Consider the following 24,817-nt stretch of genomic DNA (forward strand, 5'->3'; position numbering starts at 1 on the left):
ATAACTTCTGAATAAGAGAACTACAAGTGATTCAACTCAGATAATTTACACATACCGATTCCTTGGACGAGCTTCTGAAATGTAGACTTGGGCAATGATTTGGTGAAGAGATCGGTCAGGTTGTCCTGGGAATGGATTTGCTTGACTTCAATGTTCTAATACTACTGCTGTTGGTGTGAGTAAAAGAACTTCGACTCTATGTGCTTGGTGTTGTCTCCCTTGATGTATCCCTTCTTCAACTACTCGATACATGCCGCATTGTCTTCAAAGATTGTCGTAGGAAGGTCAATGACTGATGTAAGACCACTAGTGCTTCAAATATGTCTTATAACTTCTTTCAACCAGAAGCATCCACGCGATGCTTCATGCAGGGCGAGAATCTTAGCATGGTTAGACGAAGTCGCAACTAGCGTTTTCTTGGTAAACCTCCAAGATATAGTGGTGTCTCCAACAGTAAAGACATAGCTCGTTTCAGAACGTGACATATGTGGGTAAGACATATATCCAGCATTTGCGTAACCAATAAGGCAAGAATCAATCTGAGGACTATAAGGGGTGGCAACATTTGGAGATTCGCGGGTATAGAACAAGCCCAAATCCGTTGTACCTTTGAGGTAGTGGAAAATGTCTTTAACACCATTCCAATGCCTGTTTATGGGTGCATTGCTGTATCTTGCCAAAATATTAACAATGAATGAGATGTCGGGTTTAGTACACTGAGCCAAGTACAATAAAGTCTCAATTACACTTAGATAAGGAACTTCGGGTTCCAAAATCTCTTCCTCATCCTCCTTTGGACGGAAGGGATCTCGTTTAGAATTTAGAGTCCTAACAACCATGGGTGTACTCGAAGGCTTCGCTTTATCCTCATTAAAATGACTCAACACCTTTTGGGTGTAATTTGATTGATGTACTAGATCAGAACAATGCTCGATCTTCAGGCCGAGACAATATCGAGTTTTCCCAAGATCCTTCATCTCAAATTCTGATTTCAAGTGTGCAACAATTTCCTCAAGCTATGCAGGAGTCCCAATGAGGTTCATATCATTGACATAAATTGCAACGATTGCAAATCTAGAATGTGACTTCTTTATGAAAACACATGGGCATAATTTGTTGTTCACATAACCCTAACTTGTCAAATATTCACTTAGACGGTTATACCACATCCGCCCAAATTGTTTCAACCCGTAGAGTGACATCCTCAACCTAATTGAGAGAGTGTTTTATGGTCTAGAACTATTTGAACCAATCAATAGAAGTCCTTCTGGAACTTTCATGTAAATTTCTGTATCTAGATCCCCATAAAGATACAATGTTACCACGTCCATAAGTTGCATATTCAGTTTTTCAGAAACTACCACTGATTAGGTAGCGGAACGTTATAACGTCCATTATGAGGGAATACGTCTCCTCGTAATCAATCCCAGGATGCTGAGACAAGCCTTGCGCTACAAGGCGTGCTTTGTATCACATTATTTCATTCTTCTCATTATGCTTCCTCATGAAAATCCACTTGTAGCCAATAGGCTTCATGCGTTGTGGTGTAGGAACAATAGGTCCAAACACTTTACGTTTCGCGAGCGAATCGAGTTCGACCTGGATTGCTTGTTTCCAGTTTGACCAATCGGTTCTATGTCGACATTCATTGACGAAACGTGGTTCGATGTCATCGCTTAGAATGATGTTAATAGCTACTGAGTACGCGAATGCATCGTCGACGATCATCTCATTCATATTTCAAACCTCATCCAGTACTGCGTAGTGGACCGAAATCTAGCGATTCTCGGAAGGCCGACATGTTTCGTCTGAAGCATCACCGTAATCTAGAATATCCTCATATGTTGGAACGGATGAGTGAGCGATGGTCGGATTCAAACTAGGGTCATTAGTTAATGCTATTTTCCTCTTTCGGGGTTGTGAATCCTTTGAACCAAAGGGTCTGCCATGCTTTAGGGTCGGAGTAGATGATTGGCTAGCCACCAATGTACCTTGCCGCGTGGAGGGTGCGGCCTCCCCACCTTCGGGGACGGTCCGGCTTTCCCAGGCGGGTTGTTGACGTAAGCGGGGTACATCTATCCTTGTAGGTGTGTTTGCAGTAGGTATATGTGATCTTGTCACCTTTGCTAGATCATTAAAAGCATCTGACATGCTTTAAGCAATGCTCTAAAAATTTATAATTTGTCGCACCTCAGTTTTAGACTGGGCAGTGCAGGGATCTAAATGAAACATAGTAGGAGCATACCATGACAATTCGCTGTGTTCTACGGGAACATTAGTATGCTTATCTCCCCCTATTGATGAGAAAACTGTCTTATCAAAGTGACAATCCGTAAAACGTGTGGTAAAGAGATCTTCTGTCAAGGGTTTTAAGTATCGAACAATTGATGGCGAATCATAACCGACATAGATTCCCATTTTTCTCTGAGGACCCATTTTGGTACGTAGCGGCGACGTTATTGGCACATAAATGGTGCACCCAAACACCCTTAAATGCGAGACGTCAGGCTCGTATCCAATGACCAACTGTAACGGTGAATGTGGTTGAGTAACGGTGGGCCTCAAAAGGACCAACATAGCTGCATGCAATATTGTATAACCCCAGGCAGATACCGGCAATTTGGTTCTCATAACCAAAGTCTGAGCGATCAATTAAAGGCGCTTTATGAAAGCTTCTACCAAGCCATTTTGGGTGTGAACATAGGGTACATGATGTTTCACATCAATCCGTACTGACATGCAATAATCGTCAAAAGTCTGTGATGTAAACTCTCCAGCGTTATCCAATCGAATCAACTTAATCAGATAATCAGGGTGGTGAGCCCTTAGCTTAATGATTTGAGCTAAGAGTTTAGCAAACACGGCGTTACATATGGACAATAGGCAAACATGTGACCATTGTGTCGATGCATCAACCAACACCATAAAGTATCTAAATGGTTCGCAGGTTGGTTAGATACGTCCACAAATGTTCCCTTGAATCCTCTGAAGAAATTTAGGGGGGTTGTGAATAATCTTTGTATGGGAGGGTTGAGTATTCTACTTCCTTAAAGAACACGCTTTGCATGGCGGAACTCCGATATAGGGATGTAACTTATGCCCCGTGAAGATTTGAGGATATAGCGCATCATCACGTCCAGGATGTCCTAAACGGTCATGCCAAAGCAACAAAGTGTCCTGGAACTCAGGCATAGGGTCGGCCACACTGTGGGCTTCTATGCCGTGAATGGTTATGATGTACAACCTACTTAGCAAACATTCCAACTTCTCGTGAATATGCTTTTGGCCATATTCATATGAAGTGATACAAAGAAATCCAGAACAATTATCTTCAGTGGTTTCAATATGATATTGATTATCTCGAATATCTCTAAAATTCATCAACGTTCTTCCGAAACGTGGAGAATAGAATGCCTCCTTAATGGTCAAAATTGTACCATTAGACAACATGATACGTGCCTTTCTTGGGTATTTAGTAAAATAGTGTCGTTCACACAAGATGGTGTGCGTGCTTGCACTATCTGCCATACAACTAACTTCCCTACTAGACATACCTAGAAATAAATTGATTGAATTGGTCACATGTACAAAATATAATTCCATTCATGTAATTAAGTAATTCGAGAAAATAATATCCATTTAAATAACCATCCATAATTCAAAACAAACAAAAACCAAACAAAATTTTCCAAATATTGAGAAAAATTGTTCAAAATTAAACCATAAATTTAGAAAATAGGGGGTAGGGGCTGGCCATTTCTAGTGGGTTCGGCCACTAGGGGTAAACACCCTAAAAACATGGCTAATTTATTCATCCATAGGTGCTGACGTCTTCTGAAAATCCGATATCTCCATTGATATAGTTGCATCTTCCGAATGATCCACATGTGCAAAGTTAGACTCACAACGAGAATGATACTTGGCAATAGCCTCAGGGGAAGCTCGGCATACACGTGACCAATGATCCATTGATCCAAAGTGATAGCATATGTCCAGTTTAGTAGAATCAGGCTGAACGGGATCTTTGCCTTTGTTCTTGAAGTTTGAGGCCTTAGAGGTGAGTGATAGACGTTGCTGGGTCACATTTCTTCCTTTTGGTGCGGCACTCTGTTGACCTTGGGCCCATGGTTGGGTTTGCTGCCTATTACCACGGCCATGACGATGCTTTTGTCGTTTATGGCTGCTAAAATGGGTTGCATGCTTCAGGTGCGACGTTTGAGCCAGTTGGTCGAGCTTGATAATTCTTCATCAAAAGCTGGTTCTGCTTTTCAGCAAGAAGTAAAACAGAGATCATATAAAAAAACTTGGTGAATTTATGTGCCCTATATTGTTGCTGCATGACAATATTGGTGGCATGGAAAGTTGAATAGGTCTTCTCCAGCGGATCTGATTCGGTTAGTTCCACTTTGCAGAATTTCAATAGTGAACGGATTCTACAAACTTCAGAGTTGTATTCATTCACGGACTTAAAGTCCTGGAAGCGAAGATGCTACCAGTTGTGTCTTGCTTCAGGCAAGTATATGTCTTTCTGATGATCAAAACGGTCAGCTAGAGCAAGCCAGAATGTGCGTGGGTCCTCCTCAACAAGATACCCAGTCTGCAGTGCATCATGGATGTGTCTTCGAATGAAGATCATTGCAATAGCCTTCTGAGTTTCATCAATAGGTTTGTCGGCGATAGGTGTCTCGATGGTGGCTCTAATGCCCTTTACAGTTAGATAGAGCTTCACGTCTTGAACCCACTTCAGATAGTTTCTTCCAGAGACTTCTATATCAGAGAAATCGAGCTTGTTCAAGTTCAACATGTCCTTAAAATGAAGGGAAAAAATGTGATTAGTCATATGGTAAGCCATAGACATATATCGTAGAACATACAGATTCTATAGACATGTATTGGTTTAATTTATGCATAAAAGTACAGGTTTCATGTGGTATGTTTTGAATGAAAACTTTGGGTTTCAAATGCACTAAATTTGAAACTACAGGTTCAATTCAGTTTTATGAACAATTAGTTCATAATGAGAGGTTCCTGCAAGAAACATAGAATGCAATATACTAATTTAAATATAATGGATTTGAGGTTCTTCGCGAACTCAAGTGTGAGAGCTTCGCTACTACGAAAGTATGTTACAATTCAAAGTATAAAGAATAAATTATTAAATCGTTAATGTCCAAAAGTGATATTCAGGTCAATAATTTTGGATTCATTATCAGATTAATGGATTGCAGATCATTTTTAATTAATTCAATAAATCGAGCCATACATGGTCGATTGTAGAAGCTAAATAATATTAAATAATATTATCGGGTCGAAAACATTGCCCCAAAAATAATTAGGCTCGGGTTGGGTGCCTTGAGTAATGGGCAGGGCACTGAAAGGACCTCGGGAGTGGACTGTAGGCCACGGGGGGTGGGAGAAACCCCAGCCGCAGCTGGGTTTCATGTCTGGGCCGATAGAGGGCACGGGTTAGGTCCAGAGAAAGCTAGCCTGTGGGTTTGGGCGCGCGAAGGCTAAGCCCAACCTTGTGGGGTGGTTGGTGCGGGCCGTGGGAAAAATCCCAGCCAACTGGGCTGGATTGGATAGCTACAGGTCAAGGCAACGATTGGGTTCAGGGCTTCAAGCCCTGCCGAGGTTAATTTCAGGCCGAGGCCTGGTTGTTGCTTCCACAGTGATGGTGTGGTGGATGTGCCGCACCATGTCCAATTCCTTTTTTTTTTTTTCGAAAATCCCCTAGGTTTTAAGTGACACATCCCGACGAGATCGAGGCATGCTGGCCGTCACGTGAGGGTGACGTAGCCATGTGCATAGTGCGGAAGCAATTAAGATAAGAAATATACGAATAAATAAAAACCAAAAACTACTAATGTGCACTAATAAATAGGAAGTGCTAGGAGTGAGATACAAGTGTAAATACTCCTAATCAGAGCATAGAAAGTCTAGGTGCAGTCCAATAGGACAAATACTAATTATACAGCACCAGAAGATGTCCTACAACTAATTTATTCTGTCAGAACCGCCGAGAACCTCAATGCCACCAACAACAAACTTACATAAAACCTGGAGGGGCGCAAAACAGAAAACGTGAGTGGGCAAAAACAAATGTTTTCAAAATCATTTCATTTCTCAAAAGTTCTAACCCTTCGCCGTAAAACATGTCTAATTTTCCCATAAATAGAATATAAACATAAATATGTATATATATATATATATATATATGTCAATTCATGCTTCATATATTCATAATCATAAGTATGTCATGCCAAGATAAAAACAAAATAAGTAACTCAGGTGAGAATAATTTCACAGAAAATAACATATTAGCCGGAACCCTTGTAGAAGTATGTACGGCTGAATTCGTAGCTCATTAGTCAATCTAGCTGGTGTCACTACAATGACCTATACGGCACTACACTGCACACAAGTCGGAACCACTAAAAGGGTCTATACGACAAGACTGGGTGTAATATAATTATGCTCAATACGACACTTTCATGATAGCTGTGTGATAAATCTCTAGTTACCTACGATTCAGAACCACCTATGATGGTCTGTATGACAAGATTGTGCACCTAAATTGGATCCAATGTGAGCATATGGAGCGGGATGTGACATTATATTCAGGCATGTGCCATATCTCTGGCTAATCACTAACACTGGGGTGCATGTTTATGAGCTATATGCTTCTCAATTAATCACAAACGTTAATCACATTCACAATTCATAAACTCACCTGGGGTTACCTGAGCGTCCACAACACCACAATTATATATTATGCATATATGCATGGCATTTCAAAGCATACTTTCATTTAAACGCATTTTTTGGGAAAATATCAAGTATATAAGTATATACTGAAAACCAAAAGCCCATTCACTGGTATGTCGAAGGGTCGTAGCCCCCAAGTCGCCCTTGACTGCACTCGCCCTCGGGATAAGTCTCACCTATACGCGAAATAACTGAATAAACGTTAATTTAAAGCACATAACCAATACTAGCTAATAACTTCTCATACATTGCTCAAATGGGATGTTTGAATATACCAACGTGATCTACACAACCTCACGAACATCCCCATATTTTTAGAAAAAATTTCGAAGTCCCACGAATCGACAAAGGCACAGCAACACGTGTGGCCATGCGCAGTGACCCTAACAGAATCCCCTAACCCCATTAGGAATATTCCGTCATCCTCTACATTCGAATTCCGGCGATCGTCGTCATCATCGGAAACTGCAAAATTTTCAAACCTTCATTTCTCATTTGTTTCTCAACCAAATTGCATGAAACTTAAACCAATTTAAAGATTAGTACGTGTAGAATATAACCATACCTTTCAAAAGCCTTAAAACCCACGGAACTTGTCAGAAAATTCCTCGATAATCCGGCTAAACCTGCAACTCATCGAAACTCAACTTTCTGACGTCTAAATCACTTCATTTTTCTTCTCCGAGCTTCGTGAGGATGTTTTAAAGCTTCCTATAAGCTTCAAATCACCTGAAACATCCATAACTACGACCATGTGAACAGTGCTCTAAATCGGGTTCTTTGGTTTTTCACAATCCCGACGTTAAAACTATTTCAAAACTACTCCAAAATGTCAAGGGAGTTAGGATAATACCTTTTTGAGTCCTCGAACTTCCTAGATCACCCACAATCATGATCGAGTCACTATTTACCTTGCCGGAGCTTATGAAAACTCAGGGTTCCCGACATCCTTTCTTGAGAACAAAGGTATCTCCCGACTCAAGAGAACGCAAGGGACAAAGTGATGATCTTAGATGGTTTGATCTGTGAGGTTTTGATGTGGTTTGAGGGATTGTCCGTACAATTGTACGGACAATGGAGGAATTCCGAGAGGAATGAGAGAGTACACGGGAAGGAGAGAGAAAAGGTTGGAGTGTGTGTGTGGTCCAAAATTGTTGACTTCTAATCCACTACAAACCACAACAACTTTGAGTCCTAATTGGTTCCAAATTATTAGGGGCTTAATGCATTAGTCCACTTCCAAACTTAAACCACACCACCACACAAAACGTCCAAGGGCAATTTTGTCTTTTCACATCATCGATAGTAATAATTTGGGACGGGCTGTGACATTAAGAAACCTTAAATATGCTTCTAATTTAATTTTATACATTGACTCACATATTCCACATAACAATTTAATTGTGCGATGCATAAAACAAATATATATATTGACAAATATATGAACATATACAATATATATATCGTAAGGAAAATATAAACATAGAGAGGTTCATGCATCATGGAGAATGTTTTCATGCTTCGTGGACTTTTCAAATATCTTCTTTTATTTTAAGTGTACCTGATTAGCAGAAAACGAATAAGCCTTTGAATTTTTGTGGAAGATCGCCTCCTCCTACGATACATCAATTCCTCAGCATCTGGCAAGAGCATGCTGATAACGTGTTATAGGCCTATTTGATTGAATGATCTAGGGTTTAGAGAGAGAGGGGGCCGGCTACACTTAGAGAGAAGAGAGATTGATTTAATTGTGAGGTGTGTTTGATTCACCCCATTGTGCCTTTATTTATAGTAGTAGGATAGGTAAAAACCTTTTCCTTCAGGATTACAACATTTAATAGACAATCAACTCTTAATAGGAATATAAGATACATTCTCATATCTACTAGAATTTACACAATCACATTCATGTTCTAAATATGACTGCAACAAGAACCAATATACGATTTTAGCAAAGTGGAAGTAGCAAGTGAAAAGCAACTTTATCCACACTCAAATTAAATGACCCGTCACCATTATATACACTAATATCTCTCTAAAGTTATATAGTTGGGATCAAACCAATTTTATTACTTGAGGGAGGTTAGTACTTAATAGAGATGTAGTTAAAGGATATTATTAATTGACTTACATATCCTTAATGAATGTTGCATTTCCTAAATAAGATTAATTGGGCGTTAAGTATTTTATTTCTTGCATATTTTTGTACTCATTGACAATTATAACTATGTGGAGGCATGTTTTCTTATAATGGAACCAAGAAAAATTATAACTTATTACAATATAGAGTTTATTCCAATACATAACTGAAATATTATTTATTTACTTATCTATCCTTAATGAATGTAGTATTTTCTAAATAGGGTTCTTTGGGCGATAAATATTTTTTGCTTACATATTTTTGTACTCATTGACAATTATAATTATTTAAAGACGTGTTTTCTTAAGATGGGACCAAGAAAAACCAATATATAACCGTTCCCAAGTTAGGACTGAAATTTTTAAGAATTTAAGAATGTTATTCTATTATAAGCATTGTCCTTATACATTGTGGGCCAATTATCTACCTCCATGAATAAAATTAGTATTGAGGTTTTACTGTAAAAGCATGAGGACGAAAGGGGGAGACGTGTGGGAGAGCTGTGGAGGTTGGAGAAATAGAAAATTGAGCAAATGGATGGGATGAGAGGCTGGGAGAGAGATCGGGAGGAAGGGGTTGAGTTTTATTATAGCTAGGGAACCTTCTTGAACTCTTTTTTATAGACACATTTTATTATATAAAATTAAACTTCATTAATTAGCATGAAAAATTATTTATTTTAAACGAGAGCAGTTTAGTAATAAAGTTAGTTTTAATTTTGATTCAAGCAACTAGTAAGTAACATTATTTCTACTCCGATTCTAAATAGTGTAGTAAACAACTTTAAAGAGAATTTAATTTTGTTTCCTCCTCAATCTAATTACGGATTACTAAATGAGTCAAATTAGTAATTGATGTATATATATGACGGATGTAGATGACATTTATTTTATGTAGTGTTCATTTTAAATTGATGTATATATATAACGGCTATTATTTTACATTGGCAGATATTATGTTTGTTATGGTGGATAATTATTAGTTTTGGTTTTTTATTTTTATTCAAAACATAATTTTAGTTTTTATATTTATTTTTTATTATTAAGTGATTTGTGGCAGTATATATGACAGTTTTTTATATGGACTTGGATTGTCTGCCCTCTTAGTTATGGTGCCCTTCCATGCCCTTCTATTTTGTGCGGTCACGGTTAAGCCACGTCAATATTTTATATTAATTTTTTAATAAGATAATAAGATAAAAAATAATAAAAATATAAAATATTGACGTGACTTAACCGTGACCGCACAAAATAGGAGGGCATGGAAGGGCACCACACCTAGGAGGGCAGACAATCCAAATCCTTTTTATATTGGCTATGGACGACATGATTGTCTCTGTATGGGCGGGATTACTTAGCCATTAATGTCACCTGCATTAGACGGGATTGCTCAGCCATTACTGTCATTTCGGCCGACACTAAATGTCTTCTAATTGCTCTTATTTTAATTTAATGTAGTTTCCTTTTTCTTGGCAGATTAAGAGTACTATCCGACATGGAAAGCTTTTTTGTGACGATAACATTCCTATCGCTTCTCTTAACAGACATAGCATCTATTTTTTTTATCGAATTTTACATAATATTCGATAAAAATAAATATTTTCTTGTCATTTTTGGAACGTCAATAATGTTTTGTTATGTTAGTAGTGAAACTTCATTTTCAGCATATATATTCTGGTAAATATATATGGGTGCATGCGTTCTGATTATATGTCTTTCTTTTTCCCGATTATCCTAGTTAGGTAAACAAGCATATATAGCATCCCATTGAATCCCGGATCCTTTGTTTGGGTCGGCAACAATCAGGAGGCCAACCAAGCTTTTTGGTCCATGCAGCAATCATGAATTAGTGGAATGGAGAGGGTTCGGTGGGTAATGGTGACCAATGCAATTTCAAGACTTCAGTTTAATTTGTTTTTGGTGTTTTTCCGAAGAAGGTATAAGTTACCTTTCTGTTTTGGATGGCAAAGTTAATTAATTTATGTTTAATTTGATACGACTTTTATGCTGGCCTTTTTTTTTTTTTTTTTTTGCTCCTTTAGTAATTCGTGTGTGCAGTCCTTGAATTTCAATATTTCCCCCTTTTTGATTTAGTCTTTCCACCCAAACTCCCTCTTAAAATGATTACTTTTTTCATGTTTTTTTGGAGAGATTCAATAAGGAGTAGTTTCAAATTATTGAATTCAGTGAGTAATTTCAAGTTATTGTATCTAGTTGACTATTCTGCTACCTTTTTTTTTTATTTTTTATGCAAATGGTATTTTTTATTTTTGAGTATAATGATATGTTTTATATTAAGAAAATGGCAAGTTTGATCAAGTCACACAATGGGCAATACCTAATTTAGTAGTTAATTCGTCATCTACGAGATTCGAACTTAAAACATCTCACTTACAAATAAAAAGAAATACCATCAAACCGCCTTATTGAGTGGAGAAGAAGAAAAATCATATTTCAGATCATGGATGAAAAGAATAAATGTTGTTAATTACTTTTATTCGTATTTGTTATTCTTGATAACACATAAAATGGCCAGCTTTAGGATTTGAAATTGCAACCTAGCTTAATATTTAGGGAACTTTAACGAAAAGTACCTGGTATTGTTCACTTTAACGAAAAACCACATTTTTACACTAAAGAGTCAATCCTGGTACTATTCATTTTACCCTTTATTTTGTCATTATCATTAAAACTCAAAGTTTTCAAACCTTTTTTATTAGTTTTCCTTAATATTTATAATCGTCGCCGATGAAATTACAAAATCTGTCCAAATTATAAGGTCCAAGTCCTACCGTACCAGATTGTGATTTTGACTTTCTTTGTTTCGGTGGAAATCTCAGACACACTAACTGGTCAAAGAAAGTGGCCCACTTGATAACTAGTTGGCCCCATCATGAAGAACTTGTACCTTATGAACAAAAAAAACCAATGAAAAAAGAACTTGCACCTCAAACAGTAGGTTAGGAGAGCAATTTGTGCAAAAGGAATTTTATCGTTTCGTAGCGTTTTTATTTGATAATACAATAATGTAAAGTATATTTACATAATATTATATTATTGAATTGTAATGAGTAGTAATAACCAACCAGTGTCAATTTTTTTTTAAAGATTTTTCAATGTATCTTGTATATAAAACATAAGTTATATATCTTTATATAAATGGAAGAGCATTTGAAAAAAAAAATAATTTTCTTTTACTTACATAATAACATGACATACAACTCGGTGTCCAGAAGATATTGTAAACTCTCTTTTTTCCTGGGCCCCACTTAATATCTCCTTAAGACTTCATGTGGTAGCTTACCTGCCCTTGAGTCCTCTCGCATTATTTAACCTTTTGCAAACCCAAAGATATCCCACACATACCCAACAACCTCCTCAATTAGACATCGACTTCTTCTTCCCTAGAAAACAAAAAATGGCAAACGCAGCCGTGACTGTGATGCTCATGCTCATCATGGCCGTCGTAGCTGAAACCACCGAAGGAGCTCAGAGCAGCTCCACACAACCCAAGTGGGCCAAGAAGCTCAAGACAAGGAAGAAAACGACGTCGGAGACAGTGACCAACCTCCAATTCTACTTCCACGACACAGTCAGTGGGAAGAACCCAAGTGCCGTCCGTGTAGCGCAAGCCCCAGAGACCGAGAAGTCCCTCACCCTTTTCGGAGCTCTGCTCATGGCAGACGACCCGCTAACCGAAACGCCTGACCCGAAGTCCAAGCTCGTGGGCCGGGCGCAGGGGATGTACGGGTCATCCGGGCAGCAAGAGTTTGGGCTTACTATGGCCATGTGCTTCGCGTTCTGTGATGGCATGTACAATGGGAGCTCGATCAGTATTTTTGGTAAGAACTCGGCTATGAATCCGGTTCGGGAGATGCCGGTAGTGGCCGGAACCGGCGTTTTCCGGTTGGCGAGGGGTTATGCGATTGCCAAGACGCATTGGTTTAATACTATGGGTGATGCAATTGTTGGATACAATGTCACTCTAATTCACTAGAGCTAGCTAGCTAGTACACTTACGAGATCTTTCATATATATATATATATATATATATATATATATATATATATATATATATCATATATAGTTTGCTTTTCTTTGTTGGTTCAATTAAACTTTGAATTCCTAGTTTCTGGTTCGCTTGATTGTTGAGCGTGGTATGTTCTTGGAGTTCTAGTGCATCTTACGAGATCTTGGTTTCTCCTCGTTACCATTTGGTTTTAGGTGATCGGTTTACTGATTTTATTATGTATGTTGTGTATTAGACATAATAAGAGTAATTATCTCAAATAATGTTTTTTCTGTCTCCCTAGTTTGATGCCATTTTATTTGGGTTGGTAGCCTAAATTCTAGATTGCAAAATTGGCACCAAAATCTACAACACCAGTGAGCTTATATCATTTAAACAACAATGATTATGTTTACACACAAGACATACCTCATAATTAAAATCGTCTAAATGTGAGTTGTGCGTATCTGTATTGGAGAGTGTATTAGTGACGAGGTCAATTTTAAATAATTGAGTTTGCCTGTAATAGCGACACTCCTTTAGAAAGTTTCATCATTTAAATACAACAATGATTGAAATAGTTTTCTGTTGTCTTCATAGTTATATGTGATTGAAATATTTTGTAGCATAAAACAAATTCTCATAACGTTTGAGCCCACACATTTTCCAGTTAATTCTTTCCACGGCTTACTCGAGTAATAGGGAATAAGCCATTTCCCCGAATTATTCAACCTTTTCCTGTGACATTGAGATTGAATGGACATTTCTCAAAACATTATAATAAAAAAATAAAAAATCATAGCTAGATATTTGGTTATAATTTAGCTTTACTGTCTCTTTCATTTGCTGTCACGAGGAATAAAGGGAAGATGGTGATTTGTCCATGCAAAAAGAAACACCTTTTCTTTGTTTTTTGCCTCGTTTATTTATGGCATTGAGAGATTCCTTGTAAGATATGCCGTCCCCTTATGCAGAGATTTTTTTTTAGTACAAGTAAGGTCTAAAATATCGATGATATCGGAAATATCGGTAGTTTAAAAATATGGAAGTTGTAAGAAAAACTTAATTTTTATTGAAACTTTGCAGGATGTTTATTTAGTCAATTATCTATTAGTTTATCACAAAAAATTGGAAGGAAATGCATTGCATGATGAATTTAACTGATTTAAGTTGATTATATAGCGAGCTGGCAAACATTGTGAGTGTAGAAAATATGTAGTAATTAATGAAAAAAGTTTAAACACACCATAATCATTTATATATAATGAATTAGTACAATATTTTACACTTTATACATTGCATGGTAAGATACATGAGTGACTTAGTACCAAATAGAGTTCCTATCAAGGTCTAAAATATCGATGATATCGGAAATATCGGTAGTCCAAAAACATAGAAATTTTGATGAAAATATCTAATATCGATATTTTAGACCTTGAGTTCAAGAATATATTTTATATTAAAGAAATATGATAATTTGGTTAAGTCATACAATGGATAATTTCATTGCAGAGATATTTCTATGTAATAAAAATATAAGTCGGTTTACCATGTATTATAATGTACGTAGAAAGAAAATATTTCACTTTCAATCAATTTGTGTAAAGTAAATTTACTAATTTATATTATAACACGTGATATGCTGATTTGTGTTTTAAACACACTGAAAAATTAATCTCTTCTCGTGATGACATATTTATTTCACCTTCAATCAATTTGTCTAAAAGTAAAGATACATCACATGGTATGGTCCCATAGATTAGGATTATAAAATATGTTTGCACTATTAATAGTTTTGATTAATATTTGAAAAGAAACATGATAAATGGTTTGTATCCAAGTTCTTTCTCAAAAAGTACTTTTTGCTATAAATTAGTGTTAATTTGGAAATATTTTTAAAATGATTGGAAAAACTTTCAGTAGAATTGGTTTTGGGTTCCAAAAGTATTTCAAGTGCTTTTTCCAAGAAGCACTTCAAGTACTTTTCCAACATCCATTTGAATTTTTACTAAGAATTGATTTAAAAACCATTTTCACCAAAAACGTTTTTCAACATTATAAAAACACTTTTTTGCTGGCCATAGATGCACTTGCAAGAAAGTACTAAAAATTTTCTTATAATTTTCTTCTTGAAATTATAAGGAACATTTTTTACTATATATCTGAAAGCCCTTATAATAATTTTAAAAAGGGTTATTGGATTTTTAGTGACCGTGGTGATACGATGATTGAAAGATAGTCCATGAGGTAAACAAAACAAAAAAAGGAAAGAAAAGAAAAGGATTTAAGCCCCTTTTGGTGAAATCTGTTAGGATTTATGCTCAAAATTGAAAATTTGGTCGATTCTCCGTTAATTATTAGCATGTGAGCCAAACATATTAAGCCAAAACGAAACTCTCCCTTAATTGTACATGTGAGGCTAACTTCATCATTTTAGTCGCACATATGAGCCATATGTGCTAACAATTAATGGAGGGTTGACGAAATTTACAATTTTGGGTCTAAATCCTAACATATTTCATCACAGGAGCTTAAATCCTAATTTTCTTTTACCACATAAGCTATCTTCCAACTATCCTATCATCACATACACTATTAATCCAATTAAGCATTTTAAAAATATTGCCAAACAAGTGTTTACACATTTCTCTCACAAAACGCATCACATTGACATAGTTAACAAGACTGGCATGTTACTAATTCCGAGGAGTCGAGTGTGAGAGAAGTTGTGTAGAGTTTCTACTTAACAAGTTTACTATGCAGAAGTTTGAATCGTAAATTTGAGATGCTCTAACTTGTTTTGTTGTCAAGGCACCCCTTACTTTTGTTTCTTAGGGATCACCCTAACCAAATTATATGGGTGTAAGAATATAAATAGAATATTAAAAACTTTGAGCAACTTTTAAATAAAAATTTCTCGTTTTAATATCTTATTAACCCTTCAATGGTCAAGACTATAAAACACATGGAAGGGTGAGAAGATAATTTAGTCTCAACTCAAGATAACAAAACAAAGATCGTCACAATATAAGGCCGACAACAAGTACAGTAAGTATTTTATTTATGCTATCCTTATAATCCCACTCCATTAAACAAAAAGACGCAAAAAATCAAAAGCAATTTGGTAAACACGTACTAATTAACTGCATGCTAGGATCATAGCTTCAATTCTTTTTGAGACAAAAAATGCATTGGATTGTATTGATGAGCCATAATATTAATTATTATGGTTACCTCTCTTAGTACGGGACCAAATGCTTTCTTTATGAGCATTATTTTCCTATACCCATGAAATAGGGAACAGATCAGTAGAACGTGCATTTAATTCTGCTAATTGAAATTTTGTGACAAAAAAACTATATATAAAAAAAAATGTATAGCTAATGGATTCTAAATTGATCATCCAATTACAAGTAGACATGTGCATAGTGTAAGAATATGAACATGAGATTGGATGTTTTGACGTTGAATGATTAAGTCCAATAGGTATGAGAAAGCCTTATGAATGAAGGATTGTGTTGGTATTAAACTGATATGGATTAGAAAACAAAATATGTTTTCTATAAGGATTTTAATAGGGAATCCTTATTGGATTATGAGAGATATATGCCTATATATATATATATATATATTGTGACCTTTGCTCTCACATATGTGCGCTCAATTAAGAACTAAGTCATATTCTTGGTTAGAGCATTAAGTAATCTGACAAAGAGGAGAAGGATTGCAGTGCACTGAGTTTGGACTACAGCAGCCGTGGCGTTTTCGAATGGAGGTACATCAGGTTAGTGTAATTGCAGTGTTTTACATGTGATAGGATTTCTTGATTGTGATTACTGCAGTTTAATCTTGTTCTTGGCTATATAAGTTCAACATGTGGTATCAGAGCCATAGGTTTAAGTTCTTAAATTCAATCAAGCAAAGTCAATAAAAAAATAAATAAAACTCATAAAATTGCCATGATCAAGTTTCGAAACTGATCCTAGGTCTTACGACAAAAGACTTCCTCACTAAATGGTGCGTTTCAATAACTAATTCTTGTGAGATACCTGTTGATTCTTGGTGGTTTGATATTGGTTGCTCAGTACATATAACTAATTCTCTGAAAGGTTTTCAAAAACAAAAGGAAGTTGGAAATGCCTTGTATAATGTTTATGCAGGGGAAGGGACTAAGGTTGCAGTGCATTCCATAGGGATAGTGAACTTGAAACTGACTTTTGGTTTTGTTTTACAAATGAAAGATGTGCTCTATGTGCCCAAAATGAGAAGAAACTTGATCTCTGCTTCTAAAATAGTAAGGGATGGTTTTGCATTCTCTGCTAATGATGTATGTCTAAAACTCTTTAAGAAAAATTGTTTTGATGAAATTTTGGGAACTGCTCTCTTTTCTGAAAATCTATGGTGTCTAGAGTGTATAGTTGAGTCTGTTGATCACTCAGTTTTAAGTATCAGCTCAAAGAGAATGCTAGAACATGATACATCTTATATTCTTTGGCATAAAAGGTTAGGACACATCTATAAAGAAAGATTTTTTCAACTTTCCAAAGCTGAGTTAATTCCAAAATTGGATCCTGCTGCTGCAACAGAGTGTGTTGACTGCTTAAAGGGTAAAATGAAAAACTTTAGGAAATTAGATGACAAAAGGAGTCAAGGGTTACTTGAAATCATACACATTGATATATGTGGTACTTTTCCAGTCAAAACAATATGTGGAAACAAGTATTTTGTTAACTTTATTGATGATTTTTTCTAGACTTGGATATACTTTTCTTATTAGTGAAAAATCCGATGCCCTTAAGTGCTTTATAATTTACAAAACTAAGGTTGAAAAACAGTTAGGTAAAGTCATTAAAATTGTTAGATCGGATAAGGGAGGAGAATACTTTGGCATGTACACTAAATCAGGGCAACAAAAAGGACCATTTGCACTTATTTGGAGCAAAATGGCATTATGACTCAATATACAACACCAGGGACACCTCAACAAAATAGAGTCTTAGATAGGAAGAATAGGACTCTTATTGGTATGGTGAGAAGTATGATTTCAAGATCTAAGTTGCCTGGTTTTTTGTGGGGAGAAGCTTTGAAAACAGCCAACAATATATTGAATCGAGTTCCAAGCAAGGCAATCTCTTCAACACCTTTTGAGTTGTGGTATGGGAAAGTTCCAAGTTTCACTTATTTCCATGTTTGGGGTTGTAAAGCAAAAGCTAGGTTTTATAATCCTAATGAAGGAAAACTGGATTCAAGGACTTAGTCATGTTACTTCATAGGCTATCCTGAGAAATCGAGAGGGTACATGTTCTATGTCCCTTAAAGTCACACTCGGATCCAAGATACACATAATGCAGCTTTTATAGAAGATCAAGATGTCTTACATTTGTTAAGGGAAAATTTTGTATTTGAAGAATTGCATCAAGTTGGTGATAACCATGTAGCAATGGATTATACTCAGGTTCCATTATTTTCTCATCAATTATCACCTACCACTAAAGATATGAGTGAAGATTTAGGGGTTCAAGTTGATAACACTATGGAAGTTGACCAATTGACACAGCCTACAACATCGATTCCTCTTGGGAAATCACAAGTCTCAAATCCACCACCAAATGAACTGAGAAATCGAGAGGGTACATGTTCTATGTCCCTCAAAGTCACACTCGGATCCAAGAAACACATAATGCAGCTTTTATAGAAGATCAAGATGTCTTACATTTGTTAAGGGAAAATTTTGTATTTGAAGAATTGCATCAAGTTGGTGATAACCATGTAGCAATGGATTATACTCAGGTTCCATTATTTTCTCATCAATTATCACCTACCACTAAAGATATGAGTGAAGATTTAGGGGTTCAAGTTGATAACACTATGGAAGTTGACCAATTGACACAGCCTACAACATCGATTCCTCTTGGGAAATCACAAGTCTCAAATCCACCACCAATTGAACTTAGAAAATCTACAAGAGCTCGAAAACCAACTGCAATAAGTGACTGTGTACTTGCAATAAAGTGAGTTCGACATAGGTGACATTGACGACCCTCTCACATACACTCAGGCAATTGAAAGCCCTCAATCAATTATGTGAAACAATGCTATGAAGGATGAGTTAGATTCAATGTTCAAGAATCAAGTTTGGACATTGGTGGAATCAAATTCTAATATTAGGCCAATAGGTTGCAAGTGGGTGTATAAAACCAAGAGGGATGCTAATGGAAGAATTGAGTTATATAAAGCACGGTTGGTTGCTAAGGGGTTTACTCAAAAAGAGGGAATCGACTACAATGATACTTTCTCTCTAGTTTCATCTAAAGATTCCATGAGAATAATAACGTCTTTAGCTGCCCATTTTGATCTTGAATTACATCAAATGGATGTAAAACCAGGTTTTCTTAATGGAGACCTACAAGAGGATATTTACATGAAGCAACCTGTTGGATTTGTTGAAATGAGGAAAGAGAATATGGTATGCAAACTCAATAAGTCAATATATGGCTTGAAACAGGCATCAAGGCAATGGTACCTGAAATTTGATCAGATTGTCTTTGCACAAGGTTTTGTAGAAAATAAGCTGGATGATTGCATATACATTAAGTTCTCGGGTTCCAAGTTCATTTTCTTAGTGCTTTATGTTGATGATATTCTTCTTGCGAGTTCATGTCCCCAATTGCTTCAAAGTACTAAAAGCACGTTGAGTGACAACTTTGAGATGAAAGACCTTGGAGAAGCACATTATGTATTGGGAATAGAAATTGTTTGAGATAGACAAATACGGCTTCTTGGTTTATCCCAAAAGGGATATATTGATAGAGTACTGGTGAGATTCAATATGGAAAGTTGTAATAATGGTCAAGTTCCAGTTAACAAAGATGATAAGTTCTCAAAGAGTCAGTGTCCGAGAATTGATTTAGAAGTGAAGAAAATGCAGTCTATGCCTTTTGCTTCATTTGTTGGAAGCCTCATGCATGCAACTATATGTACAAGACCAAATAGTGTCTTTATTGTTGGCATGCTAAGCAGATTTCAAGCAAATCCAGGTGAAGCACACTAGGTGGCAGCCAAGAAGGTTTTGCGATACTTGTAAAGAACCAAAAGTCATATGATGGTGTATGGCAGAAGCAATTCTTTGGAACTTATGGGATATACTGATTCAGACTTGGCTGGAGATGTGGATGATAAAAAGGCAACATGAGGTTATACCTTCATGCTCAATGGAGGGGCATTTTCATGGAAAAGTGCAAAACAAACTGTCATAGCTACATCTATTATGGAGGCTGAATTTGTGGCTTGTTTTGAAGGCATGAAACAAGCAGCTTGGTTGAAGAATTTCTTAACAGATTTAAAGGTTGTGAACTCAATCCAGAAGCCTATTAAGATGATTTGTGATAATAGATCGGCTGTATTCTTTGCCAAGAATAACAGACGCACTTCAGCTTCACGTTTGATGGATGTAAAATTTCTTAAGGTCAGAGAACAGGTCAAGAAATGAGTTATTGAAGTGCAACACATAAATACTGCAATGATGCTTGCTTATTCGTTAAGTAAGGCACTACCTGTAGGAGAATTTAAAAACCATGTTTCTTTGATGGGAGTGCTAGAAGGGTTTGATCAGTGGGAGTAATCAATTATGTTTTAAGACCTCGGGGTTGTAGTTGCAAGGGACTTAGATCAATAAGTGCAGTTCAGTCAAGCTGAGGTTGAGATGTAGTTAGTTTGTTAGTTTATTTTGTGTTTTAATAAGTATCCTTGTCTTGAGACTCAATGCTTTAGTTGTAAGGTATTGTAGTTTTGGTAATGGACCATGTTAGAAGTTGGATTCATTTGATGCTTTGGAAAACAGTTGTCTGTTTTAAGCTTATGGTTAATGAATTGTGTTTAGTCGATGTTATGTTGCTTTTCTCTGGGATTGTTTTATTTTGGTCCTTTTGAAAAGTGGGAGCATATTTATCATTGGCTATATATATCAGTTTAAGTTATGAGTCATGTTTGCGAATTGGATATGTGTGAACTTAGAATCAATACTGCATTGTGGTTATAGTATGAGGTTCTTAGTTTCCATATTTTGAAATGCAGTACGATGATGGTCATAATGGTGAATTCTCAGATAAGGCTTTGTGATTGTTGATGCACAAAATCAGTGAGGACTTTGGTACAACAGAAAGTGTTAAGTTTGTGACCTTCGCTAGATTGCTCCGGTCACTAGTGTGGATAAGTATGTATATGGATACGGACAGGGAAGAAAACACAAGATGTACGTGGTTCACCTAGATTGGCTACGTCCACGGAGTAGATGAGTTCTCATTAATTGTGAAGGGTTTACACAAGTACATAGGTTCAAGCTCTCCTTTAATGAGTACAAGTGAATGATTTAGTACAAATGACATTAGGAAATATTGTGAGATAATGATCTTTATTTATAGAATAGAGTTTCTAGTTTCATTCTGACATTGACACGTGTCGTGTTATGATTGGCTTCTGATGTTGACACGTGTCGCGCTATGATTGGCTTCTGATGTCGACACGTGTCGCGCTATGATTGGCCTCCTGGTTGGAGGGAAACTCTTCTGGGTCCTTGACGGTATAACGTTGACCGGTGCTCAGGAGTTTCGCGATTGGTCAAGTATGGTACAAACAGTGCTCCCCTAAGTTCCTGAGTGAGGGAAGCTCCTCGGTTGGGGACTTACAAGATCTAAGCCATTGAGTAATCACGAAACTTCTAAGTACCGAAGTGTGGTATCATTTTCACTTGCCTTATCTGTCTCATACGTAGATGTGACATCTTCTCTGGAAGTACTTTTCCTCCATCCAGGGGTGGTATTTTTAACCGATGAAGATGCACAAGGTAATGTATTAATTTCACTTAAAGCTTACTTGTAGTTTCGGGCTTGGTCAAGTGCGATACAAAACCTTATAGTAGGAGTCCCCCAAGTCGCCGAGCTAGAAGATTTGCTGAAGGAGGTAACAGACAAGGTAAGCAATCAGACTTCCAAGCAAGCAACTTGGATCCGAGGTTCGACTTCGGCTTCCTGTTGATTGTTCTCCTTCTCCTTGTGTCGTAAACAACAACAAGGATAAGGAGAAGCAAATGGAGAATAGATGATATGAGATACTTTTGCTTTTGAAGAAGTAACTTTCCACAGGCTTATTCTTGAACTGGACTAGAGGGTTTTCTAGTTTCCTTCAGAGTATAAGGCCGACTCAAGAATTTAAGGGTCAAAACAAGTCCATCAAATCTAGAGTACGTTCGACTCTGATGATATGGGATACTTTTGCTGTTGACAAAGTAGTGGATGTATCGGCACGTGTTTTTGTTACGCTTGTCTCCACATGCTTCCTTGTATCCATCTCATTTGCCCTATATGTTCCTCAGGCAGATGTGGTATCTTCTCTGAAAGCATAAGATGTTGAAGATGAGTACTCGAGAGCAATGCTAGGTAAGTAATCAGGCAAGGGGTTTCAGGCAGTCAGTTCCTGACTGGAAGCTTGATTCCAAATGCTGGCTGATTGCTCTCTTCTCCTTGTCTTGCAGGTAAGAACAAGGCCAAAGGAAAAGACAGGGAAAAAGCATGATATGGGATACTCTTGCTTTTAACCCTGATGATATGAGATACTCTTACTCTGTTGAGAGTGCCCTCTCAGATGTGAAGAAAAGTTGAGCATTGTTTTTTATTTGCATGTCTGCCTGGCTGTGGAGGATGGAGGTCGACATATATAGGAGTCTCCATAACAACAAGTAGTAGTGATATTCCTTTACCCTTCTTGGTCATAGCAATGTAGTGGGAGCTGCAAGCTTCACGTGTTTTAACTTTGTCAGAGCACTTTGAAAAAGTGGTCTGTGGTATCTGGAAAGCTGATGTTGCGTGTGAAGATTGCATATAAGCTTTATCCAAGGAAATCTGGCTCTCGAAGTTCGGAGAGCGGTGCCTCTTCGGTTTTCGAACAAGCAATCTTGTCGGGGATCTGGCTTTCGAGATTAAGAGAATGGTGCCTCTTCGATTTTTGAGAAAGTAATCATGTTGGGAGTCTGACTCTTAAGATTCGGAGAGTAGTGTCTCTTTGATTTTTGAGAAAGTAATCATGTTGGGAGTCTGGCTCTCGAGATTCGGAGGGTGGTGCATCTTCGATTTTTGAGCACGTAATCCTGTTGGGAGTCTGGCTCTCGAGATTCGGAGGGCAGTGCCTCTTCAATTTTTGAGCACGTAATCCTGTTGGGAGTTTGGCTTTCGAGATTCGGAGAGCAGTGCCTCTTCGATTTTTGAGAAAGCAATCCTGTTGGAAGTCTGACTCTTGAGATTCGGATAGCAGTGTCTCTTCGATTTTTTAGAAAGTAATCCTGTTAGGAGTCTGACTCTCGATATTTGAAGGGCGGTGCCTCTTCGATTTTTGAGCACATAATCCTGTTGGGAGTCTGGCTCTCGAGATTCGGAGAGCGGTGCCTCTTCGATTTTTGAGCAAGCAATCTTGTTGGGAGTGTTTTCTCGAATGTGAGTAAAGGTTAGGGATTTTTGCTAGCCTGCCTTGCCATGGAGCACGGAGGTTGACACACATTGAGACTTTCTAGTTATCAAGTAGTGGTGCTGTTCCTTTACCCTTGTGGGTAATAGTAGGGTAGCTGAACATTCAAAATTTATGTGTCTAACCTTTGTCAGAGATCTTTGGCAAAGTTATCTGTGGTACCCGAGGAGCTGATGTTGCATGTGGAAAGTGGTGCCTTTTCGGAATCAGGAGAGTGGTGCCTTTTCGATTTTTGAACCAACGGCCCTATTGCCCTTTCTTTTATAAGGGCACTAATTGTGTGCAAGAAGTACATTCAAAGAGTTATTGCTTGTAGGAATTTTTCCCTTAATTCAGAGATTTATTGCACCTCATTTCTCCTTCATCATTTCTGAGAATGTCTGGCCCATCCGACCGTCGTTTTGACTTGAACTTTGGTGAAGAGGCAGCCATGCCTTCTCAAGATAACATATGGCACCCATCCTTCTTATCCCCTATTGGTCCTCTTACCGTTGGGGATTCAGTGATGAAGAATGATATGACCGCTGCGGTGGTGGCCAGGAACCTTCTCACTCCCAAAGATAACAGACTACTTTCCAAACGGTCTGACGAGTTGGCTGTTAAGGATTCTCTGGCTCTAAGTGTTCAGTGTGAGGTTCTGTGTCTAATATGGCCCAACGCCTATTTGCTCGAACCCGCCAAGTTGAATCATTGGCGACTGAAGTGATAAGTCTCAAACAGGAGATCAGAGGGCTCAAGCATGAGAATAAACAGTTACATAGGCTCGCACATGACTATGCTACAAACATGAAGAGGAAGCTCGACCAGCTGCAAGAATCTGATGATCAGATTTTACTTGATCATCAGAGGTTTGTGGGTTTGTTCCAAAGGCATTTATTGCCTTCATCTTCTAATGTTGTACCATGTAATGAAGCTCCAAATGATCAACCTTTGGTGCCTCCTCCTTCTTGGGTTCTGCCTAGTACTGAGGCTCCGAATAATCACCCTCTGGTGCCTCCTCTTTCTGGGATTCTGCCAATTGCTGAGACTTCTCCTGAGCAACCTTTGTGAAAGCTCCCTCTTGTTTGTTTATTTTGATTCATGTATATGTACATATTTGTAACTTATCGGAGATATCAATAAACAAGCTTTTGCTTCATTTCAACGTATTGTGTTAAATACACCAAGGCCTTCTTCACTAAGTTCTTTGAATTTTTCCTTTTGTTGAAGCTTTGTGAGCGAAATATGTAAGTTGAGGTAGTGCTCCGTTAATTTCCCGAGTGAGGAAAACTTCTCGTTTGGAGACTTGAAAAATCCAAGTCACTGAGTGGTCGTGAGACTTCCGAGTATTAAGGTGCAGTAGCATATGGTAGGAGTCCTCCAAGTCTTCGGTCGAGGGAGTTGACAAAT

At 37.4% G+C, this 24,817-nt stretch overlaps 3 protein-coding genes across 3 annotated transcripts in view; 2 read left to right on the forward strand and 1 right to left on the reverse strand.

Annotated features, from left to right (window-relative positions):
• Window positions 1-314: 314 nt before the first annotated feature.
• On the reverse strand, window positions 315-2,075 carry LOC126622671 (secreted RxLR effector protein 161-like). Its single transcript, XM_050291421.1, has 2 exons — window positions 1,992-2,075; window positions 315-716 (listed from the first exon to the last, which is right to left on the reverse strand). Exons 1-2 carry the CDS (start codon window positions 2,073-2,075, stop codon window positions 315-317), a joined length of 486 nt encoding a protein of 161 aa, XP_050147378.1.
• Window positions 2,076-3,968: 1,893 nt separating this feature from the next.
• Window positions 3,969-24,817, forward strand: part of LOC126623233 (dirigent protein 22-like) — a 37,514-nt gene continuing 16,665 nt past the window's right edge. The window contains exon 1 of the mRNA XM_050292034.1: window positions 3,969-3,978. The gene's annotated coding sequence lies outside the window, so the exon portion shown is untranslated. The remainder of the gene's footprint in view (window positions 3,979-24,817) is intronic.
• LOC126623234 (dirigent protein 23-like) lies at window positions 12,229-13,197 on the forward strand. Its single transcript, XM_050292037.1, has one exon. It carries the CDS (start codon window positions 12,323-12,325, stop codon window positions 12,899-12,901), a length of 579 nt encoding a protein of 192 aa, XP_050147994.1. The 5' UTR covers window positions 12,229-12,322; the 3' UTR covers window positions 12,902-13,197.

Source organism: Malus sylvestris, chromosome 5 (assembly GCF_916048215.2).
Source record: "Malus sylvestris chromosome 5, drMalSylv7.2, whole genome shotgun sequence".
NCBI classification, from domain to species: Eukaryota; Viridiplantae; Streptophyta; class Magnoliopsida; order Rosales; family Rosaceae; genus Malus; species Malus sylvestris.

Coding starts and splice junctions, on each gene's coding strand:
- LOC126623234 (XM_050292037.1), top strand. CDS start 12,323: ATGGCAAACGCAGCCGTGACTGTGATGCTCATGCTCATCATGGCCGTC.
- LOC126622671 (XM_050291421.1), bottom strand. CDS start 2,075: ATGTACCCCGCTTACGTCAACAACCCGCCTGGGAAAGCCGGACCGTCC. Junction 717..1,991: donor CGCACCCTCCACGCGGCAAG/GTACATTGGTGG, acceptor TACTTGGCTCAG/TGTACTAAACCCGACATCTC.